At 48.3% G+C, this 13,599-nt stretch overlaps 1 protein-coding gene across 2 annotated transcripts in view; it reads left to right on the forward strand.

Annotated features, from left to right (window-relative positions):
* UNC13A (unc-13 homolog A) overlaps positions 1–13,599 on the forward strand; it is a 64,955-nt gene that overhangs the window by 30,932 nt on the left and 20,424 nt on the right. For both annotated transcript variants that reach the window (XM_036241474.1, XM_036241475.1), the window contains exons 13-30: positions 187–265; positions 403–408; positions 876–947; positions 1,215–1,434; positions 2,026–2,253; positions 3,167–3,308; positions 3,402–3,571; positions 4,578–4,693; positions 6,286–6,449; positions 7,093–7,243; positions 7,548–7,616; positions 7,929–8,018; positions 8,238–8,372; positions 10,091–10,224; positions 11,372–11,457; positions 11,649–11,775; positions 12,436–12,532; positions 12,903–13,046. In XM_036241474.1, the coding sequence (XP_036097367.1) occupies positions 187–265; positions 403–408; positions 876–947; positions 1,215–1,434; positions 2,026–2,253; positions 3,167–3,308; positions 3,402–3,571; positions 4,578–4,693; positions 6,286–6,449; positions 7,093–7,243; positions 7,548–7,616; positions 7,929–8,018; positions 8,238–8,372; positions 10,091–10,224; positions 11,372–11,457; positions 11,649–11,775; positions 12,436–12,532; positions 12,903–13,046 (2,230 nt within the window). The remainder of the gene's footprint in view (positions 1–186; positions 266–402; positions 409–875; positions 948–1,214; positions 1,435–2,025; positions 2,254–3,166; positions 3,309–3,401; positions 3,572–4,577; positions 4,694–6,285; positions 6,450–7,092; positions 7,244–7,547; positions 7,617–7,928; positions 8,019–8,237; positions 8,373–10,090; positions 10,225–11,371; positions 11,458–11,648; positions 11,776–12,435; positions 12,533–12,902; positions 13,047–13,599) is intronic.

Below are 13,599 nucleotides of genomic sequence, written 5' to 3' on the forward strand. Positions count from 1 at the left end.
AACCCTATTTCCAAATAGGTCACATTTTGAAGTCCTGAGGACTAGGATTTGAATGTATCTTTTGGGGGGACACAATTAAATTCTTAATACCTGGGGAAATCAATGTCCTGTCCCAGCCTCAGGTGATGTCTATTGGAGGAAAGGGGACTTCTCTAGGCCCTTGACATCCTTGTGTGTGTCTTGCAGCCCAGGGGGTGGTCTCATCATCATTGACAGCATGCCTGACATCCGCAAGAGGAAGCCCATCCCACTCGTGAGTGATCTGGTGAGTGCCTGTGCCCTTCCCTCCCCCAGCGCTCAACCTGTACTGCCCATGGCAGACCTGGGGCTGGAGGCTGGCGAAGCATTCTCAGGACTAACGTAACCTGTTCTGCCCTATGTGCTGCTGCATGGACACTTCAGGCCATGGTGAGTGAGTTATGGTGATCTGAGCCCCTGAGTCTCCTTCCCAGACCCCTCCACTGGGATCTTCCAACGAGCCCCAACCCATGGGTTCTGAGGAGGGAATCTTGCCATGTCCTACAGTTCATGGGTGGGGAAGAGAGCAGGTGACTCCCTACTTTCGTTCATGATGTGACTGGTGGTTTTGCTTTGTGTCTGGTGACTATGGCCAAGTCTGGTCCATGGTGATGGGGTATGGTGATGAGAGGTGGGTGAGTCAGGGGTGTGGGGCTCAGCTTCCAGGGTCCCTCCTAACCTGGAGCCTCTGTCACTTTCCAATTCTTTACTCGTTCTGCTTCTGCTGTTGTGACCTGTGTCCTATTCGTCGTGACTGTGGCTGGTGGCCCCAAACTGTGGCTGTGGCTTCTACTCTCGGTGACAATCCCATGGTGTCAATCAACCCTATGACTTCCTTGGTGTCTTCCCGGCCCCAGTCCCTGGTCCAGTCCAGAAAAGCGGGCATCACATCTGCCTTGGCCTCCAGCACTTTGAACAACGAGGAGCTGGTGCGTGGGGCTGTAAGGTGGGCTGAGCTGGGGGCTTCTGGAGGAAAAGGGAAAGGGTGTGGCAGACAGGCATTCCTCACTCTCCAGGGTTGGATAGCTCAGCATCGGGCTGGCATCCTCTGTACACAGGAACCTGTGAATTCCGACCGCGTGGGGGCGACGGGGGGACTGAGACTAGACTATACTCTTCGCAGGGTGAGGGTACTGCAGGACAGGGCCCCCAGGTGAGGGCCCTGCGCCCATGCCACTCCCCCTTCCTCCCCACAGAAAAATCACGTTTACAAGAAGACCCTGCAAGCCTTAATCTACCCTATTTCGTGCACGACACCGCACAACTTCGAGGTGTGGACGGCCACCACGCCTACCTACTGCTATGAGTGCGAAGGGCTGCTGTGGGGCATCGCGCGGCAGGGCATGCGCTGCACTGAGTGCGGCGTCAAGTGCCACGAGAAATGCCAGGACCTGCTCAACGCCGACTGTTTGCAGCGTGAGCGCTGGCGCCGGCTTGGGCAGGGACGAAGTGGTGGGGTGTGAGTGGTAGAGGTGGGGCTCCGCGGGGGCGGGGCAAGAACCTGCACGACTCAGAGGTGGGAGAGGCTTGAAGGGGGTCGTGGAGCTGTGGGCGGATTGGGGCACCCGACAGGGACAGGGGGCGGGGTGTTGGGGCGGGACTCCTTTTGGGGGCTGGATAGGGGTGAGAGGAGGGAAAAGGAGGTGTGAGAAAGTCTAAGAAGGATAGGGCGGGGTTCAGGGACTGACTTAACTGCAAGGGACGTTGTTAATGAGAGAAAAACGGGTTAGGGTTATCTCCAAGCAGGGAGGGTGCTCACAATGGGGAGAGAGATATCGGAAAAGGCGGAGTCTTGGAGGGGGCAGAGGATTCAGAGGGGTGGGTTCTAAAAGGCTTGGCGGGAGGAGGTATTCAGAGAACAAGTAGGAAGCTCTAGTTTTCAGGTTGATTCACATGAAGCCCCTCGGCCTAAAGTGCCTGTGACAGCCACTAAGGGAGCTCTGAAGTTGGGGTGCTGGCTCCAGTGAGCCGTGCTCCCTGGACAGTGCTGGCTGTCCGCTTCCGCAGGGGCGGCGGAGAAGAGCTCCAAACACGGGGCTGAGGACCGTACGCAGAACATCATCATGGTGCTCAAGGACCGCATGAAGATCCGGGAGCGCAACAAACCTGAGATCTTCGAGCTCATCCAGGAGATTTTCGCTGTGACCAAGGCTGCGCACACGCAGCAGATGAAGGCGGTCAAGCAGAGCGTGCTGGACGGCACGTCCAAGTGGTCGGCCAAGATCAGCATCACTGGTGAGACCACGAGGGTGGCCACCTGGTCCCTTCTTCCCAGTCCTCCATGGTCCCTCCCAGGCCCCTTCCATCCCTTGGCTGGGCATGCATGGGTATCCATGTACCCATGTCCACGTGTGTGTGCATTGTGCCCACAGGTGGACATGTATGCCTCCAAACGTACGTGCACGACACTATCTGGGTGCATCTTGATTAGTGCCCCTAGAATCAGATCCCAGGAAGAGGAGTTGAAGGCACATAGTTTATCTGGGAGGTGATTTCTGGAAGCCCTGTGGGCATTTGGAAGTGAAATTGGAAGTGAAGGAGCTCTACACAGGGTGCCAACAGCAGGCAGTGCTGTGGACACCTGGGACTCATTCCCATTTCGGACCACTGGGGGACAGTATTGAGCTCCCAGTGCAGTGTGGTCCTACCCCAGGAGCAGGGCCCTAGTGTTTTACAAGCCCAACCTCATTTGGATTTCCCAAGAGATAGACCCCAAGATGATTTGAGGGCAGGTGGGTGTCCAGGGGGTAGTCCCAGGAAGCCCTGGTAGAGGGGTGGGGTTGGAAACAGAAGTCTGGGAGCAGGGAGGGAAGGTGCCCTGCAGGTGGGCACCAATAAACAGGTGATTTTGTGGTCAGTGGAGGTTCAGTCCCACTGGGAACTTCAGAGGCACAGTTACAGCACATACCTGAGAATGTCCCACCCCGGGGGTGACCCTGTAGCACCTTCCTATCCTTCATTGACTGAGAGTTCCCTGGGTGTTAACTCTCTAGCAAAGTCAGTGTGCCCTCAGGCTCCTGTGGCCAGACCTAGCCCTCAGGCCACATCACAGGCATTCCCACAAGCAGCCGGAGTCCCTGGCAATGACTGTTTTCAACGTACCTCCTTCCCTGAGCCCACATTTATATCTGTCCTATGTGTCTTCCAGTGGTCTGCGCCCAGGGCTTGCAGGCAAAGGACAAGACTGGATCCAGTGACCCCTATGTCACTGTCCAGGTCGGGAAGACCAAGAAACGGACAAAGACCATCTATGGGAACCTGAATCCTGTATGGGAAGAGAATTTCCATTTGTAAGTGTCTGACTGGGCCCCTGGTATCCCATGCAGAGCTCTAATACCAGCCCAAGCCAGCTGTCTGATCCTTGGTCCCACCTCCCTCTGCAGTGAATGTCACAACTCTTCAGATCGAATCAAGGTGCGTGTCTGGGACGAGGATGATGATATCAAATCCCGCGTGAAACAACGGTTCAAGAGGGAGTCCGATGACTTCCTGGGGCAGACGATCATCGAGGTGCGGACGCTCAGTGGCGAGATGGACGTGTGGTACAACCTGGGTGAGCAAGGGGATAGGGAAGGGCCCCAAGGAGCCAGCCAAAGTAAGGAACTCAGTTGGAGGGGAGAGACACAGGGTCAGGAGGAGTCAGTCTAGAAGCCAAATATGACAAAGGAGGCAGGGTCTGTGGACCTCAATCTGGTGAAGGAGGCAGAGTCTGTGAGCCCAATCTGATGGTGGCAGGAAACACCCCAGCTGAGAGAATGACCAGAACCTAGGAAATTCTTAGTTTTGTTTGAGTGGGTGAGGGAGGGACAGAACCTCTGTATCCCAGTCTTATGGTGGATGCAGGAAATAAGACCGGGGGATCCTAGTCTGAGGAGGGAGGCACAGACCCAGGAATCCAACCTAAGAAGGAAGATTGAACTTTAAGAATCCAATCTAAGAAAGGAGGTATAGTTTGGGCATCCTAATCTGAGAAGTGAGTTACAGACCCAAGAACTCTGTCTAAGAAGATGAATAGACTGTGAGCCCAATCTGATGAGGGATGCAGGATCTATGAGCTCAGCCTGAAGGTGTAGGAAGAACCCAGTCTGAGAGGGGTGAACAGGGTCTAGGAACTTAGTTTGGTTGAAAAAAATCTAGATATGCCATTCTGATGGGAGAGGTAGGAAGCAAGACTTGGGGATTCTTGTCTGAGGAGACAGGCACAAACCCAGGAACCCTGTATAACAAGATGAGTAGACTCTGGGGAGCTTGAACTGATTGGGGAGGTAGGGCCTGGGAGCTCAGTCTGGGGAGAAGCAATGCTTAGGTCTCCTAGTTTAAAGAGGGAGATGCAGACTCAGGAATTTAATCTGAGTGAGGAAGCAATGTCTGGGACCCTAGTTTGAAGGGAGAGACAGGGCCTAAGGAAATCTAGTCTAATAGGAGAGGCACATATCTAGGGAGTCAATTTGAAGAGAGACTCAGGCCTTAATTTCAGGAAATCTGGGAGTTATATATTCATTAAAATAGCCCAGAGCTAGATTGGGATTCTGACACTGCCATCTCTTTCTGCCCTGCAGACAAGCGGACTGACAAATCTGCTGTGTCAGGTGCCATTAGGCTACATATCAGTGTGGAGATCAAAGGCGAGGAGAAGGTGGCCCCCTATCATGTCCAGTACACCTGTCTGCATGAGGTGAGACCCACTGTTCCACCCTGCCTTCAAAGCTCACTGCGATATTCCACACTCGCCATTTTTATCTGCCCCAGCTCCTCTTTCCTCCTTTCTGCCACACACTCCACACTCCCTTGGGCCTCTAAGGCTGTCCTCCATGCCATTCTCCCTGCCTGGAAAAATCCTCCCCATCCATCAAGGTCCAGCTTCAGGGTTCCCTTCTCCAGAAAGCCCTTCCTGACCTCCAGACAGACTCTCACTACCCAGCTCCAGATCTTTAATCTATCCCATCCCTGAACACTCAAGGTTGGGCTGTTTGTGTGTAAGTCTATCTATTCCAGCTGCCCGAGGGCTCCTGGAGAGAACTCAGTTTATTGCATGAATAAATGATTAAATAGATGAATGAGTGATGAGTTGATAAAAGAATGGATGGACAGCCCTGGCCAGTTTGGCTCAGTGGTTAGAGCGTCGGCCTGCGGTATAGAGAGACCCGGGTTCGGTTCCCGCTAAGGGCATGTACCTCCGTTGCAGTTTGTCCCCGGCCCTGGTTGGTCGTGCGGGTGGCAGCCACTCGATGTGTCCCTTCACGTCGATGTTTCTCTCTCTCTCTCTGTTCCTCTCTCTCCCTCCCACTCTACCTGAACAAAAAAAACGGAAAAATGTCCTCGGGTGAGGATAAAAAAAAAAAAGAATGGATGGACAATGGAGGGATGAGTAGATGAATGTGTGGTTGAACTACTGGAAGTATAGCTGAATGGATGGGTGAATTTGGGGGTTGGAGAGATGGATGGGTAAAGAGATGGATGGACAGATAGATGATAGGTGGGTGAGTGGATGGATTAATGGACGAATAGATGGATGGATGGATAAATTGATGGGGGATAGATGGTTGAATGGGTAGATGGATGAATTATTAGATGAACAGATTAAGTTGTATGTAGTAGATGGGATAGATGGATGTATGGTTGAATTACTAGGAGGAAGAATAGATGGATTTGGAGGTAGCTGGAGAGGTGGGTAGATGGATAGATAGATGGGTAAGTGAATGCAAGGAAGGGTGGGTAGGTGAGTGGACAAATAGATGGGTGGGTGGATAGATATATGGTGTAACTATTGAAAGTATAGAGGTGTAATAGGTGAATTTCTGAGTGGTTAGACAGGTGGTTGGGTAAATAGATGCATCAACAGATGGATGATAGATGGATGGGTGAATTGATGGTTGATTGGGTAGAAGGATGAATTGTTGGATGCACTGATTAAGTTATAGGTAAATGAATGGGATTATGGATGTGTGGTTGGATTATTAAAAGGGTGACTTAGAGGGTGAGTGAATTTTGGGGTAGTTAAATGGATAGGTGGGTGGGTGGGTGAGAGAATGGATGGACAGGTAGACAGATGGGCAGGTGGATATATAGGTGGATGGATGGATGGATGGATGGATTATTGGAAGAACAGGTGAGGGATAGATGAAATAAATTTTGGGTACCTAGATGGATGAAAGAGTAGATGAATGAATTAATGAATAAACCAATGGATAGATAATGTAAAATGTTCTATACCTGAGCCTTTGTGCCCTCTTGCACTCTCTGACTCCTTCTCCCTTGTGTTGGCAGAACCTGTTCCACTTTGTGACTGATGTGCAGAATAATGGGGTTGTAAAGATCCCGGATGCCAAGGGTGATGATGCCTGGAAGGTTTACTATGATGAGACCGCCCAGGAGATCGTGGATGAATTTGCCATGCGCTACGGCGTTGAGTCCATCTACCAAGCCATGACGTGAGGCTGTAGGCTAGGGTGGACATCAGGGTGAGGTGCAGGAAACTGGGGAAGTGGATACTGGCAGATCTGGGATGGAAGGGGTTCATAGGAAAAATAGTCAAGAGGAAGTGGGTATGGTAGGTGCTATATACTTCCCCTGGAGGTTAGGAAAGTGCCCATGCTGGGGGCTGCAGTGACAGAGATGACAGCTGGAGTTAGAGGTAGACATAGGGCAACTCAGAGAGGAGACAGAGCCCTGCCGGTGTGACTCAGTGGATTGAGTATCGTTCCATGGACTGAGAGGTCCCAGTTAGATTCCTGGTCAGGGCACAAGCCTGGGTTGTGAGCTTGATCCCCACTCGGGGATGTGAGGGGTATGCAGGAAGCAGCCGATCAATGTATCTCTTTCACATCTATGTTTCTATCTCTCTCTCCCTTCCTCTCTCTCTAAAAAGTCAATAAAAACATTTTTTTAAAAAGAAAGACAGAGAGAAACTCAGAGGACAGAATCAGACAGAGGGAAAGGGAATGTTGGGGGGGGGGGTTGGGAGGAGTCACTCACAATGCTGTCTTAGAGGTATTCAGGGTGAGGAGGGTGGGAGGTGCAGCCTCCTGTCCTGGCTGGACACCAGGCCCAGTGCTTCCCATTCCCTTTCACCAGCCACTTTGCCTGCCTCTCCTCCAAGTATATGTGTCCTGGGGTGCCTGCCGTCATGAGCACCCTGCTTGCCAACATCAATGCCTATTATGCGCATACCACCGCCTCCACCAACGTGTCTGCCTCTGATCGCTTCGCAGCCTCCAACTTTGGGGTCAGTCCCAGGGGCTGGGGGATGAGGGAGAACCCAAACCTGTGCTGGTGAAACCCTATGCAGCTCCCAGATTTCCAGTTTGGACTTGATTTGCTGTGTGACTTTGCACCAGTCATGTCTCTCTGAACCTCAGTTTACTCTTCTGTAGAATGGAAATGGACATTATGAGGGTTCAGTTCATTGGTGGAGGGGATGCTCTTACTGTATAGTAAGCCCTCAGCCAATATGGCAGCCACCTTTCACTGCTAAATTCAATGCCCAAATCCCTGCTTCTATCTATCCTTCTCCTCTTCTGCATCCCCAGAAAGAGCGCTTTGTGAAGCTCCTGGACCAACTGCATAATTCCCTGCGAATTGATCTCTCCATGTATCGGGTGAGAAGTGCATGCATGATGACTTGCTTACTCCCATGCATGTGTGTGCCCAGAGGGCACAGCTTCTAGCAGACGTGTACGTGGGAGGACCCTTCTCAACGTGCAGAATGTGTTCCTCTAACAAGTGTACACATTTTTTAGCAGTACCTTCCCAACCTACTTGGTGCATCCAAGACCTCCCAGTTGCTTCAAGGTGTTCTCATTGACCCCCAGGCCACCTTCTTGGGGGCTCTTGTATCTCCCCTAAAACACTGTCTCCCATCCTGCCCTAACCTTCCGCTGTAACCCCACTTCTTTTTTCCCTTCCAACAGAATAACTTCCCAGCCAGCAGCCCGGAGAGACTACAGGACCTCAAATCCACTGTGGACCTTCTCACCAGCATCACCTTCTTTCGGATGAAGGTAGGAAAGGGGACCCAATTTCATTACCTCTCCAAGAAGGACTAATGGAACTCTTAGCTCCTAAACAACTAGCATGTCTCCTGGAGAGCAGTGTCCTTTCTCAGTGACCCTCTTTTTCATACTGCTACAATGTTTCCTTAAACCCAGAACCCTTGTAGGCACTTCCTGGGCACCTCCTGTCCCAGCTTTACCCATCCATGCCCCTCTCCCTCCCTCCAGGTGCAAGAACTCCAGAGCCCGCCCCGAGCCAGCCAGGTGGTGAAGGATTGTGTAAAAGCCTGCCTCAACTCTACTTATGAGTACATCTTCAACAACTGTCATGAACTCTACAGTCGGGAGTACCAGACAGATCCTGTAAGGACTCCAGATGAGGCGGAAGGGCATAGTAGACACCAACCAAACCCTGGCCTAAGTCCCAGATCTACTCCTTCCAAAGTGATTTAACTGTTCTGAGCCTCAGTATTTCCCTCTATAAAATTAGGTCATTAACCCACATCTCAGGATTGAGAAGGAGAGTCAGTGAGACACAAGCTTTAGATAAAATATAGTTACATGCTTAGCACCTGATACACAACAGGTGCTCAATAAATTCAGTTTTAGTTAAACTTAGTTGAGTTTGGCATAATATAGTATGCCTAGAATTGAATCACTGTTCAATAAATGTTGAGTTGAATTTAATTATTTTAAAGATTTTTTTTTATTGATTGATTGATTATTTTTAGAGAGAGAGAGGAAGGGAGAGGGAGAGAAAGAGAGCAAAACATCAATCGGCTGCCTCCCAGGCATGTACCCTGACCTGGAATTGAACCAGCAACCTTTTGGTGCACAGGAAAATACCCAACCAACTGAGTCACACTGGCCAGAGTGAGTTGGATTGAATTTTTTGAGTAGAGTTCAGTTTTGGTCATTTCAACTCAATTTATTTGAGAACTTTCAACATGTGTTTATCTACACATATACTGTCCCAGGATTGTCAAAAAGTTTTCAAGGAGCTTATGTTCTGTTAGGAAGAAAAGATGTATAAATTAGACATTTAAAACCCAGGGTGATTATCCTGAGGTGATTCCTACTTCAGCTTGGGTTTCTGATAGGAAGTAACCACATAAGCTGAATTCAGTTCAATTTTATTTCATTCTGTTCATTTACATTCATTTGACTTGAGTTGAAACCAATTTGCTCTTAATTGAATTGAATTGAGGTGAAGTGGATTAAATTGAGTTTACTTTGACTATAATCAGTTTGTTTCATTTATTTCTATTCAGTTGACTTAAGTTAACATTGCTCTTGGCTAATTAGTGAGCAACGCTGAATTGGATTTAGTTTAATTTCATTGAAGAAAAGTGTATTCATTTCCATGCAGTTGAATTAAGTTGAAGTTGTTCTTGACTGGGTTGAGTTAGCTTGAGTTAGAATGAACTGGGTTGTTGGATTAGGTACAGTTGAGTTCAATTGAGTTAGGTTCAGTTGGGCTTATTTTGGTTGAGTTTAGTTACACTCATTTCCACTGATTGACTTAAGTTAGATTGAGTTGGCCTGAGCACATTAGGTTGAGTTGGATTGAGTTTGGTTAGGTTGAGTTCGGATCAATTTATGTCCATTATTTTTATGTAAGCTGATGTTGGTCTTAGAGATATTGATTAGGCTAAACCTAATTCAGTTTACTGAGTTAAATTCCATCCAATTAAGTTTAATCTCACTCAATGATGTATAATTGGCCCAAGTTCGGTTCCACTGAATTAACTCTGAGAACTGCCATCTGTTAAGCTAAGTGGGTATGATTTATATTCACTTCAGTTCCATTTGGTTTAGTGGGCTTGAGTTTATGCAACTAAGCTCAGTTACATTTAGTTTTATGAACTGAGTCTAATTAAGCTTCATTAAGCTGAGTAGATAAGAACTCTGCTTGAGAAAGTTTACATGAGTTCAGTCCCTTCCCATGCAGACCTCCCAGCTGAACCACACTCATGCTAATGGGGCCCATTAATCAGCAACCTTCTGCACCTCAATAATGAACTGACTGAAGCCCCCATCCCTGGACCCCTTGTTGCTAACATCTCCACTGCCCCATCCAGGCCAAGAAGGGGGAAGTTCCCCCAGAGGAACAGGGCCCCAGCATCAAGAACCTCGACTTCTGGTCCAAGCTGATCACTCTCATAGTGTCCATTATCGAGGAAGACAAGAATTCCTACACTCCCTGCCTCAACCAGTGAGTTATGTGTCTATATAGTTTTGGTTTGTGGCTTTATCTGAAGGTTATCATGTATGTGTGTGCACAATTTTGTGTCTTATGTGTAAAGGTAATCATGTCTAATTATACATAAAAGGTTGTGTATGTGGGAGCAATTGTAGGTGTGATTGTGCCTGAATGAAATATGGCATAATTTGCAAACATAAGCATAAAATTGTGTGTATGTACATAATTACTAGTATAATCAGACATGTATTTTATATGTATATATATACACATATATATTGATTTGTATGAATAACTGTGTACACATGTATATAATTCTGTGTGTGTGTCTAGGTTCATAAATAACAATAGATAATGTTGTTCTAGTATTTACTATGTGCAAAATACTCTTCTAAGATTTTTACATTTAAATTGCATTATCTCTTAATTTTGTGCATAGTTGTGATCTGTAGGTTTGTGTATGTGTGTCCAGTTGTAGAATGGACTTCAATATACAACATTGTATATTGTGTAATTGTCTGTGAATGTGTGCACAGTTTTGGTTTGTGGATTTATATGTCCATAGAATTTTCATCTCTGTTAGTTGAATGAGCTATTGTGTTTTATTTCTCCCTGAGGTGAATGTTAGAGGAGCCCCTAACTCTGAGCTGCCATGATTACTGGTTACTTAGATATAGAGTTGAGGTCAGGGACATTGGATGGATGGATGGATGGATGGATGGATGGATGGATGGATGGATGGAAGGAAGAATGGGTAGGTGGACAAAGGAATGGATGTGTGTATGGATGGCTGGATGAATGAATGAATGACTGGATGGAGAGATGGATGGATGGATGGATGGATGGATGGATGGATGGATGGATGATGAAAGGAGAAAAGGATGGATTAGTGAATAGATAGATGAGTGGGTAAATGGATGGGTATATGAATGGATACGGCGGGAAATTAATTGATGGAGGGATGAAGGGATATGTGGATGGAGATTCAGGAGAAGAAGAGTCTCAATGCAGAGTGACTCAGCAAATTAGTGGCTATGAGAGAATGTGAATACAGATCCCTCTGCCTGTCCTACACTACCTTTTACCTGGGAAGGCCAAAGCAGCCTGTGCTATCTGGCTTCTAGCTGACAAGTTTTCATACTTCTGTGACTTTTGCCAGGTTTCCCCAGGAGCTGAATGTGGGTAAAATCAGTGCTGAAGTGATGTGGAACCTGTTTGCCCAGGACATGAAGTATGCCATGGAGGGTGAGTCCCCTATCCCATGTCTCCTAGACTGGCTAACGCATATACCTGTACCTCAGTATCTTCTCCAAGACTGTGAGTGCCCTGTACTTTCATGCCTGAGCTTGAATACCAGTAATGGCCAGTGTGGGTACTGCTGAGACCGAGGGTGGCAGATCCTTCTGGCTGAACCACTCCCCTGTTCTCTGCTCCAGAGCATGACAAGCATCGCTTGTGCAAGAGCGCCGACTACATGAACCTCCACTTCAAGGTCAAGTGGCTCTACAATGAGTATGTGGCGGAGCTTCCTGCTTTCAAGGACCGAGTGCCAGAGTACCCTGCGTAAGCCCCCTGCCCAGAACCCAAGCCAGAACTATAGTGCTGACACTAGACTGAGGCCCAAAGAGGAGGGCTCACCTACTCAGGGTCCCCTGGGCATTGAGGGCACAGGTGGGGCTCAAATTCAGTGTTCTCTTTTCTTAGCCATTGGCCTATGGACTCCTATAGCAAAACCATTAATAATCATAAGGATCAGGAACTGTACTGAGCAATCCCACATGTCTTTTCTCATTTAATCCTTTTGACAATTCTATGAGATGGGAACATCATAATTCCCATTTTGTGGATGAAGAAATAGAGGATTAAATGCTGAATAATTTGCCCAAGGAGACATCTGTTAAGTGATAGAGCCCAGATTTGAACTTGAAATGTCTGTTTTGGAGAGTGGGTTGGTGGCCACCATTTGCTGAGGACCTACTATGTGCTATGTTGGGATCTCAGATAGTAAACCTACTTACCCATGGGTAGTTTATCAACCAGAATTCTCGCAAGTCTGGGCCTTGCTCTGACAGTGGTCACTTGGTCTATTTCATGATGAAGTAGCCAAGGCCTGGTAGGTGAGAGGAGCAGAACTGAGAGACCACCCAAGACCACAGGGTGAGTTCAAGTAGAGAGTTATGAAGACAAGAGATGGCAGGGCCCCACCCTGACTCTCCATTCTAGGTGGTTTGAGCCCTTCGTTATTCAGTGGCTGGACGAGAATGAGGAGGTGTCTCGAGATTTCCTGCATGGGGCTCTGGAGCGAGACAAGAAGGATGGGGTGAGAAGGCTGACCCACCACCAAGCTCCCAATCTCCCCACAGTAGATTCACTCCCTCTGGGGTCCATTGAGATACAATTTGGGGGCAAAAACTGTCCCTGGGATGAGGCCAGTGTCTGCAATCTTTGTCTTGTTCATGGTGTCTAAAGTCTTTTGTTCATTCAACAGATGAATGTGAGTTTATTAATCCTGACTCCACCCACCTACCCAGTGGCCTCTGTGTCTGGCTCTAAGTCAACCTCATATACTATCCATCTCACCCCAAGACAGTTTGGTCTCTGGCTCTCCTCATAGAGAGTAGGAGGGTTAGGCTCTGGGGACTATCTGGCTCTGACCCCTCTCCTCTTTCCTGGCCTTTCCTACCCTGCAGTTCCAGCAGACCTCAGAGCATGCCCTGTTCTCCTGCTCTGTGGTGGATGTCTTCTCCCAGCTTAACCAGAGCTTTGAGATCATCAAGAAGCTTGAGTGCCCCGACCCCCAGATTGTGGGGCACTACATGAGGAGGTTTGCCAAGGTGCGGGAATGTGGGTGGGGTTAGGGATGGGGTCCAGGTGGGTGATGGGGTTGGGATAGGATCAAGATTAGGGTAGAGTTGAGGTTGGAATTGGTGTCAGGGTTGGGGTTGAGGTCAAAGTTTGGGTTGGTGATATCACTGGGATTGAAATTGGGGTTGAGGTCTATGGAAAAACCAAACCAAACCACTGTGTTGAAGTTGGTCATGCCATAGAGGTTGGAGTTGTGGTTGGGGACAGGGTTTGGGTTGAGGTTGAGGTTAGAGCTGGTGGTGTCATTGAGATTAGAGTTGAGGTTGGGATTAGGACTTGGGTTGAGGTTGAGATTAAGGTAAGGATTGAAGTTAGGGTTGAGTTTGAGGTAAAAGTTGGGATTGGTGATATCAATGGGATTGAGTTTAGGGTTGAGGTCAATATTGGGGTTGGTTCTTAGAGTTGTGATTGGGGACAGTCTGAGTTGAGGTTGGGATTGAGGTCAGGGTTGTAGTTAAAGTTGGAATTGAATTTGTGTTAAGGTTAGGGATGGGATTGAGGTTGGGATTGGGTTTAGAATTA

The sequence above is a fragment of the Molossus molossus genome, unplaced genomic scaffold (genome assembly GCF_014108415.1).
Source record: "Molossus molossus isolate mMolMol1 unplaced genomic scaffold, mMolMol1.p scaffold_m16_p_4, whole genome shotgun sequence".
NCBI lineage: Eukaryota > Metazoa > Chordata > Mammalia > Chiroptera > Molossidae > Molossus > Molossus molossus.